This window comes from Hakea prostrata, chromosome 3 (assembly GCF_041222555.1).
Source record: "Hakea prostrata isolate BN-2017 chromosome 3, UWA_Hpros_2, whole genome shotgun sequence".
NCBI classification, from domain to species: Eukaryota; Viridiplantae; Streptophyta; class Magnoliopsida; order Proteales; family Proteaceae; genus Hakea; species Hakea prostrata.
The window spans coordinates 6,592,257-6,614,598 of record NC_142602.1 but is presented as its reverse complement, the minus strand read 5'-3'; the positions used below and the strand labels follow the sequence as shown (position 1 = coordinate 6,614,598).

The window sequence follows — 22,342 nt, the reverse complement described above, 5'->3', positions numbered from 1 at the left end:
TGGGTCAACCTATTTTTCCTATTAAAATCTATATACATGCACCCTACATTCTCTTAGGCTGTTTGGTTACATGAGTCTCAGATTTCAAATATATAGAGATTTCAAATATGTGGAGTCATAATTTATAAAATTAAATGTTTGGTTGTGGAATGAAATCTATGGATTCGACCTAAAAAACTATTTGATCGACGTGATTTTTGTGAATCTGTAAATGTGTAGCTTTTTTGAAATCTCTGGATTTCACCCCTTACCCATAAATCTACGTATTCACGTTTTTAGTGTAAAAATGTGAATCTCTAGATTTCATGAATCTAGAGAATTTTACATGTTCTAGATAATTTTACAACCAAACAGGTATAATTCTCAGATTCATGAATCCAGAGATTTGAAATCTCTAGATTCATGTAACCAAACAGGCCCTTATAGAGTTTGTGAAATTTGGGATTTCCATCCTATGTTTTGGATGAGAGTTTTTGTTTTGTCATTCTTGTAATTTGGTTTGAGATTTCTATTGTAATTTCTTTCATGAGAATTTTCTTTATCCAATAGATGTAACACACCATGTTGGTTTGTGAACCATATTAAATTTGTATTCTTTCAATTTAAATTATTCGTATTAGTGTTCATATCTTGCTTTTTTTTTAAGGGTTAAACTTAATTTCTTGGTGTTTGTAAAAGATCCGGCCAACTCACTTGATTACGGCTGTATATATTGGTGGTTTTGTAATTGAGCCACTACTTAACAGATTCCCAAGTAAGGCATCCATGACATGGTCTAAATAGATTACTGAATGCTAAAAAAGAACCAAGTATTGAGTCGGGGGTGTCAATGTTAAACCCGGCCCGATAGAACTGACCGAGCCTAACTAATTTAAATCCGAACTAACCTGGCCCATTTACTAAATCTGTCAGGCTTTGGCCCGGCCCCGTTATTAAATAATCAGTCCAGTCCACACTTTAGGGCAGTTAGGCACTTGACTGGCCTAACTGAAACCAATTGAAACTGACTTGTTAGATCCAATTAAACCCAAGCTGATTTGTTATTTTTATATATGATCAAGGTTACACCCATAGGTTTGGATTGCAAAATCTACCTTTCACTTGTCTATCTTTAAGGGTCGAGGGAGGGGGGGGGGGGGGGAAATGTACTTTTATCCTATCCAAAAATTGAAGAAAAGCCACGTGCTAGAATCTCTTGCTTCTTTGAAGTCGGATATATTTCTATGCAATTCCCATATACCTAATGCAAATCATCCAAACCCTTTGATCTCTTCAGCATGTGTGTGAAATTAATTTTACTTGAGATTAAGCCCTCATCACATTGTTCCCACAAAAAAACAAAAATTGAAATCTTTATTTGGTCATGTTCTTTCATGAATATCCAATAATGAGTTTATGTAGCATTTGATGTTGTAAATTGAAAAGAACAATTATGGATTTCTTAAATTTGAATGCACCGTAGGTTAATTATGTTTCGTAAAAAGATGAGGAATGAAAATGATCATTAAAATATGAAATAAAGATTAAAGATTCTAAGAAAGATTAGTCTTACCATTTTAGCCAATGCAGATTGGTAGAACGATCGACATCCATACTTCTCAGTAGAAATGTCATAGGTTCAATCCTTGCAGACAGCGTCTCTCCACAAAGATATAATCAAGGTGTGCGCAACCTGGATGAAATGCGCAGGATCATCAAACCGAAATTTCGGCCTTAGGAAAATTCTGATCCCACCGCCTAAAGTAAATGGTTTGATGGTCCTGCACATTTATTGCGCAGGATCCAAGCAATTTAACACCCCCAGCTCCAGTATTGACCTTCCACTGAATTCCACAGTGTGAATCTATATTTTCTCAGAGAAGGAATTCAAAATTTATTATCTTGATCAGAGACTATTCTCAGAGAAGGATTCAAAGTAAACTTTCCGTGACCAAGTTCATTATCTTGAACAGAGATTAGTCTTACATAAATATCAAAATCTCAATGGGTGAAGTACTGTTTCTTCTAAGGAGCATCGCTTTTGTGTATGAAATGAAGACATGAGTAACAACATTAAGCTGATGATTATTTTGGGCTTTCCCAACATGAGACGAGGTGATCGTTTTACCAACTAAATGAGTGACAACAGATAAATCCACTCAGTCCAAATGAGAGTTATTTTCTCTGTGTACCATGATTATTGTCTGTGTTTTTCCTTTTTCTTATGGTAACAGTAATGTTATGGTCAAACCTGACGTTTGGCATTTGGATGGATGAGCTTCCATAATGCAGACAAGTGGAGGGCAAAGACTGAAGAACATGTTTGCATGAAGACACAGTTCGACAAGGATGTTGGCTCAGGCACATCAAGAACGTCTCTTGTGGGGCAAGTTGACATGGGTATTCCCTTCTGTACTTGTTTGTCACACCTCGACATGAATATAACCTATTCATGTCGTTCACCCAGACTACATTGATTTGATCTTCGTCTAAGAAGGTTTCAACGGTTCATTTATTATGAATTACATTAAATCTATATGTTCTTTTGATTTATTTTTATTTTTGTTTATAGTTTTCTTGTGATCATTCTTACAGTAACTATATATACGTATACATCACCAACCCTTCCCTGGAAAGAAAGAACTCACGCAATTGAAACTTTAAGCTTCCCCAAGGAAGAATAGAAATGTTAATCTATACTTCCAGATATGGAAATAAAAGATAAACTTACCATATATGACAAAATTGATATTCTTAAAACACAAAAATCTTTAGATGGTTTCTGTAGGGGGGAAATCAAAATCTTAAAACTTACCTCATATAGTCATATGTATAAATCCCTCACATCCAACCTTAACTTCTAAGAAAAGTTAGGAATTCCACAGAAAAGATGGTTCACCAGAAAGGAAACACTTGGGGCTTGCTGAGCATTAATTAATTGCCAAGTGAAATGCTGAGTTCTTAATTTGATCATAACTCATGATCAAATATACTTAGAAAAGATGGAACGACAACCAAGAAACGAAACCCTTGGGCTTGCCAGCCAATCAACTCTCAAGTGGAATGTTGGATTCTTCTGCAATATTAACTCATAACCAACGACTACTTCTCTATCTGAGAAATTGAATACGGAAACAAAAGTGACATATACGCAAACGACCAGCCATGCATGCATAGAGAAGAACAAGTCGTGTATGGGTTGTATTCTTTATAAATAGTGTTGGAGTACTAAATCAAATCAATAGAAAGTCATTCGTTGACATGACCTTTTTCCCTTCCAATACTCTAGCTACCTGGGTCAATGATTGTGCTTTCAGAAATTCAATACGAAAGGAATCCATCGTTCCATGCCAAAAACTGAATTTAAAATGCTCTTTCTTTGACCATGCTTATCAGACTGAGAGACTCAGTGACTGGGGACACATTATCCCTTTTAGAAAGCAGTTCTTTCATCGATTCATGTCCCTGCTTTTAGGGTACCAAGTTCTCTCTGTCCCCGATCTATGCATAAATAGAGCCCAGGTACGTAGGTACGTGAACATGAGCTCCTTGTGATGATAAGAAGCAAGGGCAGCAGCTTCATAAATTTAGAGAAAGAAGGAAGCTAATTCATGGGCCAAATCAGAAGCTGGGGTGATCTTTGTCGCAGGTGAGATGGCATCTACTCAATGTCTCAGTGAAGAGGAAATGCCATCCTCTTGCGACAAAGAGGACCCTGCCTTCTTCTTCTTCTCTCTCTCAGTGGGTTTGGGCTGGCTGTGAGAATGTCAAACAAACAAAGAGGTAATACGATCTTACAGATGACTTGTTTCCATCTTTCACCATGCATATCTCCGGTGTTGGAGATTGTACATGGTAAGTAACTGGTGATCGATTTTCTCTGGTATCTCCTAGCTTGAGTGATTATTACTCAATTTGCCTATTTTCCCTAACATTTCAAGTTGCAGCTTATGAGGCTTTCCAGCACTGGTGTGGTTTCTCCCTGAACAAAGACATGTAACCTTGCACCATCAAAAGGTTGTTCAATTGGTAATGACCGGCACCTTGTAGTATATGAACTATACCTAGATAAAACTGCAAAAGCCTCGGTGAACAGTATCTTATGATGATAACTGTGAAAAGCTAACCAATCTTAGATCTGTTGATTCCAATTTGCTTTGGTTTTTCGGAGCCATGATATAAACCTGTACTTGTTGATCCGCCACGCAAGGCTGCATTTTTCAATGGAAGGAAACTGGAGAGTCCCAGCGGCCGTTTGTGATGATTGGTGGAGTATACCACTTGAGAATATGGTAACTGGATTTCCTTCTCTTCTTCTACATGGGATCACAGATAGAAGGTGGCAATCATTCTGAGACGGAAAGCATCATCAGAGTCCAACCCTGAAAGCACTATTGCCATAGTTCTTGTTCCAATCCGGCCAGGATTTATATATCTCATTCATGGCTGAGTGGCTGGTTAATTCATTGTGTGTTTGTGTTATTACAAGTAGTTCTGTAAAGAAAAGATCGATGAGAAACAATATCAAGAATTAGATGTGAGAAACGTACCATGGATACGTGAAAATCACAGCGGCCTGTAGGTCAAATTATGCCCTTCATTGGTCTATCATGGTTCTCATTGATTGAAATTCCACGCTTGATCTAACCGTACAATCTTGCCAAGCACACAGATCTAAAAAGAGTCAGAACCGGGTAGCTGTCCGATTTGTCCTGATTCCCGACATGAGTTCGGCGTGGCTTGAAATAGTAAAAGTGGGCGACTGGGCATTGGGAATTTCAATTCTGCCTCGCCTTTTGTAGGAATTTTTTCCAGGTAATTAGATGAGTCGATATTTCAATCTCGACCATTGATATTCTAATCTTGATCTTGACTGAAATTTTGGATCTGACAATTCGAAATTCCGCATGACGGTCCTGTGCATTTAATAGTAATGCACATGACTGAAGCAATTTCTCCCTGGAGTGGGAAAAGGAAACGTGCAATTTACTTTCTTTTTAATAGAATAAATATTTAATTAGAGAGAAAAACCATAAGTACTAGTAGCAAGACTTAAACATCAAACAACATAAACCACCATCAAACAACATAAACCACCAAACATAAAGAGAGGTGTGTGAGAATGTAAAAAATATAACATCTTGAGTCAAATTTCTTTCCTTAGCTGAAGCATCTACAACCATATTTGCTTTCTTAACACATGATTGGAAGACTTATATACAAAAAAAATATTGCCCTGAGATTATGTTTTCATTTTTGTCTTTGGTTGCCCACAAATATAATATCGTTTGCGCACGACAGTGAACAAGGCACCCAATTTTTGTTAGGAAAAAGACACTTCTAAATTGCAAGTGGGAGTTTTCTGTTGCAGAATAACTCGTTATTTTACCTTAAGATGGTACATGAATCTACCGGCAGGGATAGAAGCATAATTGTAAAACCACCGGACCAAAAACTTTTAACTCTTTCGGTGGGGGAAAAAACCAAAATTTTATTTCTTCATGCTAAATGAGCACAATTGTTCAGCCCAAAAAGTGCAGTCGTCGGATCAAAATTTTTGATCTTGACCGTTGATAAACGGCGGTCAAGATTTCAATCTAGGTCGAGACCAGGAAACATATGGGGGCAAAAAAAACTATCCAAATTTAATTTCTGAATAATCACCATATACTCCTAATTGGAGGTGCCAGAATTCTCAGCCGCCGTCATCTGATTGAATGGCAACACCAATCTATATGGACGATTGCAGAGGCCAGCATCATCAATAGTTTCTGACCACTGGGAAGCAAATACAGGCCAACGATAGAGATTTTTACAAAGCATGCCGGATGAGACCAATGAGATGCAATAGAATGGAGTCAAATCCCATCTACAAAACCATCAAGGATCGGATCAACAAGCACAACCAGACTCAAGGCTGAAACAGGTTAATTATATATTCAATTTTTCACTACAAGTATCAAAAGAAAGGGGAGGGAACACAATATTTTACACTTCACGGGCTAACATTTTACAACTAATAATCAAGCTCGAGAATGTTGCCATGCACTCAATTGTAATATAGGAAGATCCCCATATGTAAGCTTTCCAATATCATCCGTTATTTTTCATCTTGCAAAGAAAGACCTGCCAATATTTTCCCTTCATTGGCAGTTCGTGAAAATCTGCATCGCAGCAAGCAGCAAGCAGCAAGAAAAACACATAATTTTGGTTTCAGTATGGTTTATAGGTATTCTCCCAGTGTAGAACAAAAGAGCTACATATAAAGACTAAAGCAGTAATGTGGATGAAAGAAATTTTCAGCCCACACTGTGTATCGTGTTACCTACTGTAAACTATGGGTTTACACTTCCTGCTTCTACCAAATCTGACCCATATCTGTCAACCCAACAACTTAATACTCATTAACTGCTCGTTATAGGTTTACTGGTACCCTTTACCTGTTGACACCAGAAGCTGCTACACAATCCTTAAGCACCCCCATAATCATTTGCACTGCCTTGGGCGGAAATTTTCATTAGATAAGAGAGACACAATTAGCTTTTCAAGTCTTTTTGCACCAGCACCTGGCCTGAGGGCTGTGGTGTTACCCACAACCAAGCAAGGGTCTGTCCCGTTCAGACTAGTGCCGATGCACCACCCACCTGGAACAATCATTCCAGGACCTCGGAGTAAAAGCTCAGCATCTATCTTGTCCAGTACTGGATTATTTTTAAGGAACTTCCTCGCAAATGGAGCATTGCTGTCAACCATCTTTGTCATGTCAGTGAGACCGAGGTGGTGGGGGTGTTGCTTGGGGGGATTATCCCATGATATGAAATGCAGGTCACTGTTGACAGTAGTATTTCGGAACTCCTGAGCATTACAGATGACAGTATGGAAATAGCCTTCGGGGGAGGAGATAAAATTTGTGTAGTACATCAGAACAGTGCGAGGAAGATTGTCCCATCCCCAAATGCAGTAGTCAATGAAAGGGCGAGAAAGCATCATCCAAGCAGAACCTATCACAGAGGAAAGAAAGCTCTTTATATGGTGCTTACAAAAGAAAAGCTTGATCAAGTAAAGAAGCTAACATGTGAAGCAGATACAGCAAAAATTGATCTGGGAGCAACTGAATCAGCGGTGAAAAGTCCTTATCAGTTTATTATCTACCTTGAAAATGTATTTTCTGTTTCTTACACGAATCTATATTATAAACTTCATTTCCATTCAAATCATGCTCGACTTGCTTCCTCACAAATGCCTTGACTTACTAAAATGTGATAACATAAGATGGGTCCTCAAAGGCCTGTGTTGCTAGACCCCCTGCCACTGTGATCCCTTCCATTATTGAGGATCAAATGGCCAACTTAAATACCTCTTGGGGGTCAAGAATATTGATTCTTTATCAGAGACTGTGGGTGGGGGGGTCCTCTATGCATGGGGCTCAAAAAGATTTAGATCCTGTTTTGCAGTCTCTGGATGCTGTCACCTTAACTCAATCGATGGTGACGGTTCTTGACTGATAAGAAGTGCTTGATTGAGCAAGACTAATGATGTTTGCAGGAGAAGCAACCACGCTACAAAAGGATGCTACTGCATCGAGGGTGACTTTGTCGTTGATTTTAGGTCTCCAAGGAAGAAGAAGAAAATAGAGGGAAAAAATATTCTCAGTTCCTCTAGAGATGTCTAGGCCCTTTGGTTCTCTGTGACCTCTAGTTTCTGGTGCCTCTATTATCCTTTGCTCCTTGCTGTTTAGCCTAGTGCCTTTCAGGCTTTGTCATGGGCCCTTGGTTCCTTTTGTTTACCACCCCCTTCTTCTTCTTTTCTCCTTTGGTTAATGAATTCTCTAAAGGGCAACCCCAGTGCCGAAGGATTCCGTACAAGCAGAGTTTGGGAGGGCAATTTTCCTATGACTCACCTGAAAACGGAAATTGAACAAGGAAGCCAGTAGTTTCCTCATGTACAACTTTAATAAGCAGCAAGATATCCATACAAACCAGGGTGTGGACTTCAAACCACTGTGCAACACAATTATCCAAAATCTATTGCCCATGTCAACACAATAACAATAGCAAACCTTGTCCCAACTAAATGGGGTCGGTGCCCGTGTCAAAACTGGCAAATCCAAAGTATGAATAAATGTCATCCAAGCAGTTTAATGGAAGTGCGGCGATATTCAGGGTAATGCAGTTCATATTTACATTCTATCAAGTCAAATCAGTCTTGTTTATCCTTTTTCTTTAGACATTCTATCAAGTCAAATCAGTTTAATGAAAGTGTGGCAATATTCAGGGTAATGCAGTTCAATGAATGGTTTATATTTCTATTTACACAATTCCATCCATTGTAAGCTTGGCAGGTCAGTTCTACTAGCAGATTAGCTGTCCCTGCAAGGCCTCTCATCCCCAGCACTAATAAATTTCACAATCATAGAAGCCTACCTCCCAGATCCTGTTAACCATCCAAAGCTCCTCCCATCTAATATCAGCTTTTCCAATATTAGATTGCCATTTTTCTCTATACTTTTAATTCTTGCAACCCCCCAAAAAAAAAATTTTTTAATAAATAAATAAAATCTCCAACCTGAAAAGAAACCCACTTTTTTGGGAGAGTTACCATTACATGTTCTAGAAAACCCCAGTTGCTTTTTTGAGCTTCTAAAATGCATACAGGCCTTGCTGGAACCTAATCAATCTGAACCCTACCCCACATTAATTCAATGTTCCAGCAGCCATGCAATCCGCTGCATGTATCCTTAGGGTTCTTCATCATCCCCCATGGTACTAAAATAGACCAAATTGTGCAAGATGAGTTTCCTCACTTTATTGTCCAAAGTAATACTTATTTTATCCAGTTGACTAGAAATTCCAATTCAACCAAAGGATCAACCATAGGGCGTTTATTACTGATGAACTGCACATCATAGTAGATGAACTTACCAGGATTCTGCAATGGTGCTTGGCCTGAAAACAATTTGAATGCACCTTTCAAATAATAAAATCAAAATTGGAAGGCTTAGAGGGACAATCTGAAGCGAAGGATTAAAGGTAAGGTTCACCACAAAGGTCCAAGGTATGCAAAGCTCCAAATCCATGAAGAGAATATGAAACATTATATTGAGATAAACAGAAGTTTATGGGAAAGAGTTAGAATTGATGGTTAACTGCAGAAAAGGAGATGTGGTTGCGAGGTCCATTTCTCGAGTGCTACCGTGCAACCATCCCCAAAAGAGTAAGTTCTTTTTCTTTTCCCCTGAACTGTGGGAGCAAAAAGTCAATATACATATTTGGTGCAGTTTCTTGTTATGAAAACACAGGGAACCAAAAGTCTTGATTCTGGTGTAGACTGATTTCATAGCAATTGAGGAGTGGCCGAGCAAGTTCTCCTTGGCTTCAGAGTGGGCTCTGGCTAGCTAATAATAACTCTAGTTTTTTGAATTTATTTATTTATTATTATTTTTAATTCTGTTCATCTGACCTACAGTCTAGGTCCAAAGAACCAAGCCTTTTGAATACCCTGTGGATACCTGGTTTTCAAACCATTTCCATTAACTTAATATTTAATCTCTCCTTCAATCCTGCTCTGGTTGCATCTCTCCTTCAACCTCTCAGTCTAAAGACCGTTCTTCTTTGACGTGGTCCGGTAAGAGACATGGGCTCAAGCTGGCTAACGTGGGCTTTGTAGGTTGAAGTTAGTTGTTGTCGTTTGTTTTGGGCTCAGGAAAGGGCTTCTTACAAGGATCGGCCGGAGGCATCGATGCAAAGGTTAGATTTAGATGGGTTGGGTAAGATTCTAACATACCTTATTAAGGTAGAAAAAGAACCCTTCTAAGAACAAATCATAAGCCCGAGGTCCCCCGTCCCTTATCCAGCAGGGCACTGTCAAACAGCTTATCTCTATTAAAGTCTAACCTCCTCGCCCTCATTGCCAGATCAATTAGGCAATCAAGCCAGCCAGCCCATACTTGGGAAGAGAGGGGAGATCATCCTTTGGAGTGGAAGTATTATTGCAGGGTCCTCGAAAGTTTTCCAATACCAAACAGTCCTGGAAGCAGATAGGAGAAAGATGGGTGAAATAGTTAAACGTGTGAGACCCATATAGTAGGGCAAGTGGACAGAAAAATAAACGAAGGAAAAGTGAGGGAAAAATAAAATGTGTGGGCCCTGCAAGTTTACTGTATGCTTTTCACAAAATCCCACAAAAAATTATGGGACTTTATTTAAGTAGGTAGGGAAAAGTGGATCCCACATCAGCAGATAAACTTCTTCATTTAAGGAAGTTTGTTTGCTCATTCCTCCCACCTCAGTGAACCAAACAAACTCAACTTTTGGACTTTCACTGGAAATAGTATACTTTTCCCAACCCTTTTCTGGGCACCCCATTTTATTCCATCAAACAAAAGGTCTCTAACATTTCTACCCTCAAATCCTAATTCCAGATCCCTAATCTTATCCAAATAACCATCATCCTATATCCGCGCCTGCACCTTTGCCAGACCAAATCACACCCTGTTAAACCTGAACTTTACTTCCAAACTTCACAGCTCTGTCACGAGCACAAATCTACCCTAGTTTGGGCGTCCATTTGAACCCTAGATCCCAAATTCCTCCAAATCTCTGCTCTTCCTTAAATTTTGACCTAATCCTTGATCTAATTTTCCTTTACTCTGACAATCTTTTATATTAATCCCTACTTCCATAATTTGATTCAAAACCCTATGCATCTGATCCTAATCTGCTGCTATTCTTTAACAATTTGAGTCCAAAACCCTATTTATGGTTGCGTTTCCTCATTACCACCATTGACACCGCTATGGAAGGGCTTCTCTCAAATGGGGAGTGCCACATCCAAAAGTAGCCATGTCTGACATGGATCCTGTTAGTGCACCCATGAAATTTTGTTGACACTCTCGCTTATGTCTCACAAACAAGGTTGAATGGTGATAAGTATTTAAAAACAGTTTCACTTTTAAGGCTGATAGTTATCGAGGCGACAAGGCAACAAGGCGAGGTGATAGAGGGCAACGAAGACCAAGGCAACAAGGCGTTGCCTTGACCCCGAAAAGGGCCAGGTCGCCTAGGCAACACCTTGACAACCCTGTTATGGCTTACTCTACAGTATCCCAGATGAAATGTCATTGCCTTGACCCTTCCATTTTGTTCAGATCATATTCCTTGAGCCGTTAGCTAAGTAAGTGTCCATACCCCAACACCTGGGAATTATTCAACAGAGTAACTAAAAAGAGACACGATCTCAATTCACCTTTCATGTCTCACTAAAAATGTATTAGAGGCAGCAGAGCCTCAATCCCATGTTTCTAATTTTCATTCATTTTCATCCCCAAGAATGACAATCATCTTGGTAGATTCAATGCATGCTCCATTTACCTAGGTTCACTAATCAGTTCACTCCAAGTACCCCTTGTTTTACCACATCAGAATTTCTATGAGAGGAATTGTCAGATCATCATCACTCTAATCTGGCCATCACAAAGCTTTCATAGGTACCACATGGATAGAGGAAGTATTAATCAGAAACCTAATAAAAATAGAAACAATCCAATGAAGAAACTACGAAAATAAGCCATAGCCTATGAAAGGAAACTAATATATATATATAATCAAAAGGTCTCATGTAAAAAAAAAAAAATCAGGAAAATATGAATATCCAAGAAGACAAGTGGAGGACACAGAAGGGGGAAAAAGATCAATCTAAGACTAAATAACGGAAACCTGCATTAGATCCTGCAAAAAGACTTGCTTCGCAAACTAATCAGCCAGCATGTGGTTTTACATGAAATGAATTGGAACAAGATGCCAGTTGTGGATGTGTTTAACTAAGCTTCCTTCAGGCAATGGATAGTTTAAGGATCATTGCACTTGGTGACATGCCAAATAACTTAAGAAAGATATATACAGATTGAGCGAGATTAACTGTGATAATTCTCCTATCAATCAAATCAACTTATCTGCAGCTTCTCAATTAAAAAGTTAAGACACTAGTTTCCATTCCCTCCCAAATTATTTTAATTCGTTTTGAACAGCTCTCCTAGGATAGCTGGTTTCTTAAATTACTTAATACCACAGTATAATGCGTAGCATTGTTGAAAACATCAAACAAAAAAAAGAAAGCAACTATAAATTAAGCAGTTTGGCGAAAGCAAGTCCCTAAAGAAAAAGAAAAGGAAGAAAGAAACTTACACGAAGCGTTGATGATGGAATAAAAAACAAAAATTAGAAACCAACGCAAAGAACAGCTAGGAGTATTAGCGAAGTTCACCTGTGAAGAGTTTGAAGGCAGTGGGAATGCTTCGTCTCTGAGTAACCCAGAAAACATCAGATTTCTTGGTCATATACAACCCAGGATCCACAATAATTGGTTTTGCCCGCTGAAACCTAAGCAAGAAACCAAATCCAATATCAACTAGTTTCCAGTAAAATTTCCAAACCAAAGCAAGATCGAAAAGGAAAGGGGAATTGTACGTACTCCTTCCAGCCAATGTTGCTGGTATGATCGATAAAATTGAGATCCCGGGGCAGATAAGATAACGTGTGCAACAGATCTAACCACGGAAAGACGCCGATTAGTGAAAAAAATTCAAAACGGATCGGTTACCTCAGCAATCGAATAAGCGAGACTAACTAACCGTCTTGAGTAACGAGGGGATAATCGGAAGCACTGAGATTGATGAACCAGTCCCACTCACCACCCTCCTTTAACAAGATTGCAGCGGCGTGGAGCGTGTTAGCCACCATGGTTGGACCCCTGTAGGTGATAAGATTGGCCTTGGTGATCATTCTAACGTTACCAATCGAGGTAAAAACCCGGTGATTACTAACGAACCCGAACAGATCGCTTCTTTCCTGGGGAGACGACTCGAGGTCAAGATGAACGACGTAGCGATTGAGAGGATGGTAAAGGGCAAGCAAGGTTCGCTTAAGCATTTCACCATCGCCGGCGGAGCCGGAAATTAGGTAGGCGATGCGAGGGGGTGGAGGAAGGGAAGATACAGGGAGAGGGCGGAGCTTGGATTCAACGAATATAGCACCAGAAGCGGTGGCGGAACGGTAGAGAGGGAAGAGAATACTGCCGTCGGGGGAGATGAGGGTTGTAAGGAAGAGTAAGAACAGCGAGACAAAAGACCCTATTGCTAAAGGAATGATCCATTTTTTCTCCATATGTGGTGTTTGTCTCAGTTGCAGATAACTCTTGAAACTCTTCATTTCATCTCCTATCTGTCTCTCTCTCTCTCTCTCTCTCTCTCTCTCTCTCTCTCTTCCCAGAGAGAGCAGAGAACTGAGAAAAACACACTGTCAAAATTGATTAGCTATCATTGCGATTGCTCACTTCAGCTTGGAAGCTTGTGAAAGGCAATGCTTTGGCTGTTGGTTTTCTAAAATGAAATCAGAAACCAAGAACTCAATTGTGGTTCTGGAGAAGAAGAGAGAGCCAAACTGCCAAAGGGGGAGGATGAGAGTCTATTTGTTTCTTCTCTCGACTTGACTCGTAACTCACAAGTCACAAGGACTAAAGTAGGACGGGTTGGGCGTGTTGCTGACGCTTTTGAACGGTTCGCATGCAGCGGTTCCCACCGAGTCCACCAGGTAATAAAGTATTAATTGGTGGGGGCGTTAAGTCTAACCACTACTGTGTAATGTAATGATTCCATCTAACCACTTGTCACCAATCCGAAAGCCTGAGTAGGCTATGTTTTTGTCTGGTGCAGCATTTGGAGATCCTCTAACAGCTCCTCACGTCGGATATCTAGGCCCCACTTTATGCATTCGTTGTGATCGACACGTCAGACTGAAAGGACGAATGTGGGGCCTGCTCTTCATGTCTACACGTTAAGACACGTTAAAATGGTTTTTCAGAATGTTCTACTTTTACCAAAAAAAAGAATATTTCATAAATTATTTTAAATATTTCAAAAATAAAGTAGTCACAAGACTCACAAATACAAATTTATTTGGATTAAAATAAACTATGTATGGCAGTCAAGATGTCTTTCTCATTCAACGCTGAATATATATATATTTAATATTTCATTATTATTTAAATTAATAATTTATTTATTTTTTTACCACATAGGAGTTTCATATAGAAAGATAAACATTAAATCCTTAACTTACATGTTAAGGTTTAACCCTAATGTTTGGCTTTCAAGTCAATAATCTAGAGATTTATACCAGTAGATTAATTTTATGAATTATGATTTCATAAATTTAAAATCTATTGATTTAAAATTTTTAGGTATTTGAAATTGTCAGACTTATGTAACCAAACAAGCTCTAAATAATTCAATGTCAATAAATTCATTGTCGGGTTAATTTTGAATTTCTTTTATGACATGAAATATCTACCAAACAAGCCCTAAATAATCCAATGTCAATATATTCACTGTCAGGTCAATTTTGAATTTCTTTTATTACATAAAATATGTAAAAAGAAAAGAATGGACAGAATTGTAACTCCAAACCGAAAAGTCGGCAGCTGATGGATAGAGAGAACGAAAATCGATCACTTTCTCCCTCTCAAATAATAAAGAATTAGAGTTTTTTTTGTTTATTTTTTTTGAAAATGACGAACAGAGAGTTAGAGATTGGTTGTTCACTTTTGATAAATCAATCAATGAATCTTCATTTTTAAAATCATTTCTAGATGAATAAATTCCAAAAACGTAATTACAAAAGTCAGCGGGACAGTGAGCTATTTAGCTAATTGGAATGTTTTCATTCGGAAGTCTATTAGCACAAAAACATCAGCACATTCATCATCATTTGTATTTAAAAATTATCTTTTTTCCTTCTCAATAAAAAATAAACTTTATCTGTGTCATTGCAGTACCCAATTTTCCATAAATTGATTTTTCTAACCATTCCTTAAGAACAAAATGATAATATATCAAACCACTACGAGAGCACCATTATTGATAATATATCAAAAGTCTGATAGCATGATTATTAAGAACATTTTATTGCAAACCATTCATGAACAAAATGACCATGAAATCTCAGCCTTCAAGAAGCCTCAATTGGTAACGGCAGTTAAGACTATTACCACAAAAGAAAGAGGTAAAAAAGAAGAAGCAGTTAGACCCAAGCGTCCAATGTAGACCATACAACCTTTCATTGTATGATTCAGTTTCTTTAGTGGAGATTTCAAATATCTAGAGATTTCAAATTTATAGATTTCAAATCTATGGAGTTATAATTTATAAAATTAGATGTTTGGTTGTGGAATGAAATATGAGGATTCATACTAAAAACTATTTGATCGCGGATTTTGTAAATGTTCAAATGTATAGCTTTTTGAAACTCCGTTTCACCCTACCCATAAATCTACATTCGTTTTAGTGTAAAAGTGAATCTCTAGATTTCATGAATCTGTTTTACACCACGGGTTCGTCTGTTCCGGTTTGAAATCCCTTCATGTATCCGGCCCTTGTTAATCCGATAACTGTCAATCAAGGAGGCCAAAGCCCCAAAAGAATCCCACAATCCAAATGCATTGCCTGTAAAGAACACTATTGTAAGAACAACGCATATGAAGAATCCAGGGATGGAACATTCTTAAGGAATTCACTACTATATTGCGCAATAACTCCATCTTTGTCATGAACCCTATAGCTGTTGCAAAAGCCTTGAATGTTTCTCTTTCAACATGTTGACAGCAGAAACCCCCTGCACCAGCTCGCATAAGCTCATACATCAAGAAGGCCATGTAGGAGTCATAAACACTGTCTTTGGTGCTGCTGAAGCACTCACAGATTGAGACTTCCCAGGAAATGCAGTAGCTGCTGTCCAGGCGGCTGCAGCCCCCATTGACAACACTGCCTTTGGTTTCACTTTAGTAGCAGCAGTCTCTTCTTAATCTCGTATGTGGGAACCTGAGTTCAGACCAATATCATGTATAACAAAACCCTAAAAGAAGAAAAAAAATTGGCTAAGATTCCTAATTGTTGAAAATTTCATGCTTATTCAGTAGGGGAGAAAAATGCAACATCCAACCTAGAGAGGGATTATGAATTTCGGTAGCTTTTGCTGCCCGTTTCTGGTTACAAAAACAAACAACAGTGAAAGAGGGTTTTCAATCAGACTCAACACAGCTGTAAGTTCAGGGGTATGCTGAGCCAGCGGTTTCTTCACTACAGTTGATGCTGCCGACTTGACATATGATGTGGCTTCAGTGGTACAGGTCTAATAACTGTAGTGTGATCATCATCCTGAAAAGTAGGAACAGGACCAGGTGGAACTGATGGTCTCTCATCATCGGAGGTGATCCAGGTGGTGGACCAAAGGTGGCCTTGGAATTGGTGGTTCGACCATTCCAGCAGGTGCAGCTTGGTTTAAACCGCAGGGCACCACCACGGGGGGGGGCATATCTGGTGGGGAGGGGGGGGGGGCAAATTGGACGCAGGGAGGTGGGAGTGCCCAGGTCTCAGGCTGTAATGTAGGGACTAGTGGAGGCCTAGGCATACCAGTTTGTGGCCTATGAGGAGGTGGTGGTGGGAAAATCAACTTAGAGGCATCCTTACTGCCCAGGCCACCTTCAGGTTGATGGCTAAAACTTCTGTTGCAGTCTTCTTCCTAAAGACCGTTCTTGTTGTTCTTTTTTTGTTAATATATTATTTATTCATAAAAAATAAAAAATATATTTTGCAGTCCAGGAGGTGGAGGTAGGGGTGGCTTGCTGGCATTGTAAGAGAGACAGATCATGTCATGATTTTTGAAGTATAGAATGTGTATTGACTGAAAAGAAAATACACTCACCCAGTTAGATTCCTTAGTCTCTGTATCATCTGATGCTGCAATTTGAACTTTTTCTGTCACCTAGGCTTGTGCCTGGAGGAGGAGACTGAATTGGTCATTGAGGTGGAGGAGGCAGTGGAATGTGATTTGGATTTTGCTCATTCGGGTAGAGCTCCTGGAGGTGGAGGCGATTTTGCACCAAGAGCAGAAGCAAGATTTGGAGGCCGGGGAAGTGGAGGTGGTATAGGCAGAGATAAAGATACTGCACCCTCTCCAAGACCCAACTCACCAGCATCCGGCAATGGAAGTGGTGGTGGACGAGGAGGTCCAGGTAATGCCACGTCCTCTGGCTCTGACTCTGGCCATGATACTGCACCACTTGATTAAGGTGCTGACAAAGGAATTCTAGGTCCTGCAGTGCAAATACCAAAACAGAAACCTGTAAATAATATGAACAAAGATAAAGTATCATCCATAGATCAAGATTTTGCCAAAGAATTATCTTCTTTTATGGGGGTTCAAAGAAAAGATGCATAAGATTGTATTTCTCGATTGTCTCAACAAGATCTGAAATAACTCAGAATTCTACTGTAACTGTATGCTTCCTACCCAAATCCAGCTTAGATTTCAACCGAAAATAGGTGCACTAACTCACCCAAATCTTGCCTCCAACTCAGTGGTTTAACTTAACTGAGCTGGACTCTGAAACCAAGTTCTCAAACTATGGTATCATCAAGACATGACAATGTATAACTTAAACTGAGCTATTGATGACTCATACATGGGAGCATTTCCAGGAGGTGGTGCTCCAGTAGGATTTAAGGTGGGATGATAATAAACAGAGTCCTGCAACCAGGAGCAGGTAAATATGAGCAACAATGAGAAGAAACATGCATATAACCATCTACTTGGACAAGTATTGGAAGATACTTCTGGCTGTGGATGATTAGCTCTCTCCTCTTCCTTAAGGTTGTTCATCTGCGAGGGGACCTAAGTGGCTGCAAGAGATGATAAAGCCACAAGTAAAAAAAAATACTGCATCAATCAATATTATCAGAGATTTCTCTCTCAGAGATGACTGCTGCATCTCTGCAATTCTCTTCTTAGAGAGATAAACTCTCTCTTAGGTGGATGGTCTCCATCATTATTATCACCTGCTACTTTGGTTTTTATGTAATGATGTGTTATTTGATAAGCAAACTCTGGACCCACTAAGGGTCCTTCAGTATGAATCTAGGGGGGCTCTACTGAATTGAGGACTGAGCCCCCCTGGAATTAGCGATTATGAATTTCAACCTATGGACTATGTTTCTATTAAGAATTGCATTGCACTTCTTGGATTAATCTAATGTAGTCATTGTCCTATTTTAATGTGTGCAGGGTTCCTAATCCAAAGTTGAAATGAACAGGGTGGATTTTTGGGCTGTTTTTTGAAGAATCTTTTCAAGTAATTAGCCCTCTCTAACCCCCTTCACCCTACCCAAAAAAAAAAAGTAGTTTGATATAAAATATGGTAAAGGAATATACACAACTGTAATTCCAAAATAGAAAGTCCACAGTTGATGGATAGAGATTATAGAGAGGCGAATTTAGTTATTCTCATCCTCTCAAGTAATAAAGAATTAAATGTTGCTTGTTCCCTAATTTGATGAATCAATCAATGAATCTTCATCTTTATACTTTTTAACCTCTTTGCCTACGTGGGTTTCTGGTGATCTCTTTTCACAATTAGAGAAGTATTCAATGAATGTGAGCTATCCCTCCCCCATCCCCCTATTGCCGACAACCCCAGAAATAGGTTAATTGTTAGTTTCTGGGGTCTCAGCTGCTCTCTCATCTCCCCCTCTTGAGCTCCTTGCTCCTCCCCCCCACCCCCTTTTTAATTTCAGTTCCTCTGTAATCTTCTCCTGTAGTGTTGCTTGTTGCTTTTAATATATTATTTATTCATCCAAAAATAAATAAATAAAGACAAATTTAATCATTTTATGAGCGTGCCTCACCAGAAGGTTAGGATTATCCCGAAGAACCTGTTGAGAAGCTTGGGCAATATCCTCGGTCCTCCTTTATAGGACTTAACAAAGTACTGTTTCTCTGTAAAATTTAAGAGAAATGAAGAAAAAAGAACATAAAAAAACCCTGAAGCAAGATCAACCACATACAAATGAATCTTTTGGTGACCCATCAAAATTCACAAAGAGATACCAGACAAACCAGAGGAAAAATGAGAAGACAAACAAAGGAAGAATACGATGTAACTTAATATTTAGAGAAACTCTAACCAATAAATATATAGACGCATAAAAATAAGAATTATGTCTATCTATAGATTAGTGTAACCGTAGGGTGAGAGTAACACCAATTTTATAGAACTGAAGTGGTGCTAACCTTTGGAGATTCTCAATCCAACGGCGATGTTGTAGAAGAGAAATTCTTCCTTGAATCAACATGCCTGAATGCTTTTTTCGTAGGACTTCTTCCCATACAATGATAATCTCTTCACCTTTGTTAATCTACCGTTCTAGCTGCCTGCCCCCTCTTTCTATTAAGGTTCAAAATTCCCTTTCACTATTCCTAGAGCCCCATCCAAACACAGATGACCATCACCGTGGGCGAAGAAAACTCAGTCCAAGCCTTAACTTCAGTGAAGATGGTTTTGACTGCTGCTGTTTCTATATCCTTGTCATCTTGGAAGGCATAGACCAGCTGCTGACAACGCAAAAAGAGATAAGCTGAGAAGTCTCATAGGCAGGTACCCCTTAGCTACCTGGATTGCTAGGCAAAGTGCCAAAATTTTCCCTTGTAGAAGATCATAAAGAACACACTCAAGCCTGAGTTCTTTAGCCAGTAGCCTGTAGCTTCCTAGATATGGCCACCTCAGAAGCAACAACCAGTAATCATATGGTTCCAATCTGATCATTCATGTGTCCTTGTAGATTTTTGTGAATGGTTGAACCAACAGTAATAAGTAAGTTGGAAGATTAGTTTATTTCATCACTTTTATCATTGCTGGAATGAACCAACATAAGAATTGGGAGCATCAATCACCCACCTCAGCTTAAACTCGCGAAACACCAGAATTTTCCAAAGAATCAAGTTAAACATGTGCACTTTACAACAAATTGCTGTAGTTTAGGCCATTCAACAATGAGATACTCTCAGACAACCATCAGTTTCCAGCAATGCGTATCCGGTTAATAATTTGAGATGCATCATCCAGTTTGTTTGCTCTCTCGTAAATGCTGGCAGTGACAAGATGTAATTCTTTCTTGTGGATATTGGGATCATTGTTCAGCTTCTCAAACAGTCTCTCCACAGCCTTAAAATTCCTCTGAGCCCCATAGAGGCTTAACATTTGAAAGTGTACTTCATCAGAGTAAACACAACCTTCTTCCTGCATTTCCGTATAAACAGCACTCGCTTTCTCAAATTCCCTCAGTTTTCCATAAGCATTTAACACGAGAGCAATGACATTAGAATCAGGGAAAAATCCTGCCGCTCTCATCTTCTCAAACACCTCAATCACATTTTCATGCTTCTTACTCCTGGAAAGCAAATCAATCATGCACCCGAAGACAGATATATCCTTCAGTTCCTTCACATCGGAAGCCTGACGGAAAACCCATAAAGCCTCTTCAACGCGACCGGCTCCTGCAAGTATTGAGATGGCTGTCTCTCTGGGTATGTTGTCTGGATGTTTGAGCTCATGAAGCAGACGCTTGGCATGTCCAACAAGACCGGCCCTTTCATATGCCACAATCATCGTCTGGTAAAGGACCTGATCAATCTCTACTCCAGAGCTTCTCAGCTTTTGGAACAACACTGCTGCACGATCCAGCTTCCCAGCTTTTCCCCATATAGAGATTATTGTGGAATAAGTAACAGCATTTGGTTCAATCCCTCTACTTTGCATCTCTTGGACAAGGTTGTTGGCTTTCTCATGCTCCAGAGACTTGCCATAGATTTTAATCATCGTGTTGTAAGTGACCACATTCTGTTCGATATCCTTTCTCTGCATCAACCGGAAAAGGTGGATGGCTTCCCCAAAGAGATCAGCCTCGCCATATACACTCAGGAGGGTGTTGTAACTGACCACACTGGGCTCAATACCGATCTTTCTCATACTCCAAAAGAGGCGGTCTGCTTCCTTGGCCATGCCAAGCTGACCATAAACATCAATCATGATGTTGCAAGTGGTAAGATCGAAAGGGCACTTGGCATCTTTCATCTCCGAGAATATGGTCAAAGCCTCAATGAATCTTTGGTGTTCGACGAACGTAGTGAGAAGGGTAGAATAGCTAACGGTATCGGGGGCAACACCAGCCGATCTCATCTCTTGAAGGAGGAGACGAGCTTCACGGAAGAGCTTAGCCTTGCCGAAAACATTGATCATGGAATTGTATACAACAAGGTCCGGGGAGAAGCCAGAGCGCTTCAATCTGGAGAAGAGAGAGATGGCCTTGGAATAGTCTTGGAGCCTGCGGGAAAGCTCTATGAGGTTACTGTACAAAACAAGGTCACCAGAGACACGGTCTTGTTCCATCTGCTGCAGCCAAGAGAGAGCGGAGTCGAATAGGCCCTCCTTGCCAAATTGGGTAATGAGGGTAGAGTAGGTGAAACGATCAGGTGAAAGGGACCTTTGACGCATTTCATCGACCAGGCCCGGGGCGAGCTGCCATTGCTTTGCGCGAAGTACATTACGAATGACAACGTTGTAGGCAAAGACAGAGGGTGCATAAGAGGCCTCTTCTATCATCCAATCAAGGAGGGCAAGCGAACGCTGCCAGTCGGGTTCGCGAGAGAGAAGGGAAACCATGAAGCGAAGCGAAAGCTGTCTCCCTTTGTATGGAGACATCAGTGCATAGAGTTCCTGCTCGTTGGATGTCTGCCTAATGGATGATAAGAGCTCTTCCATGTCGATGCTGTGATCCCAATAGACTGTTTGTTGCTGCTGATGTTTTTGACGTTGATACCTGATATGCCTTCGATGGAGAGGCGGAGGAGGGTTCTCAGTTGATTTTCTCCACACATCTTTAACTGAAGTCGAAGAAGATGATGATGAAGAAGCTGTAATAGGTAAAAGAAGGCGAGAGCTGAAGCAAGTCTTTGGCTTCTTGGAGAGGAATGGTAGGAGATTGCTACAAGTGAAGGAACCATTGATGTTTCTGAAGAAAAATAACGTAGTTGGAGCGGAAGACGAATAGCAAGCAGCAGACAACGGTAGGGAGAGAGAATTTAAATTAACCGTTGTAGTAGTGAAAGAGAAACTATCCATCATTTAGCAGAAAGACCCAAACTGCAATTTTATCTCAGAAGAATCATCTACCATAAATCGAACCCATACGGTGGCTCCCCAATTCGAGCAGTTCTACGCTGGATTTTGAGACTTGAAAGGAATAGGCGGAAAATATTTTGTTAGTCTAGCATTCTAGCCATCGTGAATCGTACTTCGGATCACTGGATGGGAGCCACAGAAGCAATTAAGCTATCAGTTACGATTTGGAACCTCTGCACTTATTTTCATTATATTTAACCAACAAAATTCCCCCCGGTTTTGGCCAAAACAAGAAAATTGTGATTATATTAAATGGAAGAATTAAGGTCATAAGACCTATACAAACGGGAAGGATCCA

The 22,342-nt window shown here is 39.7% G+C and overlaps 2 protein-coding genes across 4 annotated transcripts; both read right to left on the bottom strand.

Moving 5' to 3' along the window:
- Nucleotides 1-6,360: 6,360 nt before the first annotated feature.
- On the bottom strand, nt 6,361-13,466 carry LOC149020416 (beta-glucuronosyltransferase GlcAT14B-like). The gene is made up of 4 exons (XM_089148550.1): nt 12,608-13,466; nt 12,448-12,523; nt 12,241-12,356; nt 6,361-6,980 (listed from the first exon to the last, which is right to left on the bottom strand). Exons 1-4 carry the CDS (start codon nt 13,182-13,184, stop codon nt 6,466-6,468), a joined length of 1,284 nt encoding a protein of 427 aa, XP_089004676.1. The 5' UTR covers nt 13,185-13,466; the 3' UTR covers nt 6,361-6,465.
- A 1,962-nt stretch (nt 13,467-15,428) lies between these two features.
- Nucleotides 15,429-22,236, bottom strand: LOC149020415 (Tetratricopeptide repeat (TPR)-like superfamily protein). Of its 3 annotated transcripts, none has more exons than XM_089148548.1 (4): nt 19,098-22,236; nt 18,713-18,803; nt 16,734-17,124; nt 15,429-15,884 (listed from the first exon to the last, which is right to left on the bottom strand). In XM_089148548.1, the coding sequence occupies exon 1, from the start codon at nt 21,985-21,987 to the stop codon at nt 19,879-19,881; it is 2,109 nt and encodes a 702-aa protein (XP_089004674.1). In that variant the 5' UTR covers nt 21,988-22,236; the 3' UTR covers nt 15,429-15,884; nt 16,734-17,124; nt 18,713-18,803; nt 19,098-19,878. The 3 variants fall into 3 exon arrangements, with proteins under 3 accessions (XP_089004674.1, XP_089004673.1, XP_089004675.1); XM_089148547.1 differs by having other exon boundaries at nt 15,429-15,850; XM_089148549.1 differs by lacking the exon at nt 18,713-18,803 and having other exon boundaries at nt 15,429-15,850.
- Between the last annotated feature and the right edge of the window lie 106 nt (nt 22,237-22,342).

Bases quoted from the DNA above. Each gene is read 5' to 3' on its own strand.
- LOC149020416 (XM_089148550.1), bottom strand. From the start codon at position 13,184: ATGAAGAGTTTCAAGAGTTATCTGCAACTGAGACAAACACCACATATG. The intron at 12,357-12,447 runs GTACGTACAATT...TTTCTTGCTTAG, and splicing joins AGCAACATTGGCTGGAAGGA to GTTTCAGCGGGCAAAACCAA. The intron at 6,981-12,240 runs GTGAACTTCGCT...CCTCTGTGATAG, and splicing joins TGCCTTCAAACTCTTCACAG to GTTCTGCTTGGATGATGCTT.
- LOC149020415 (XM_089148548.1), bottom strand. From the start codon at position 21,987: ATGATGGATAGTTTCTCTTTCACTACTACAACGGTTAATTTAAATTCT.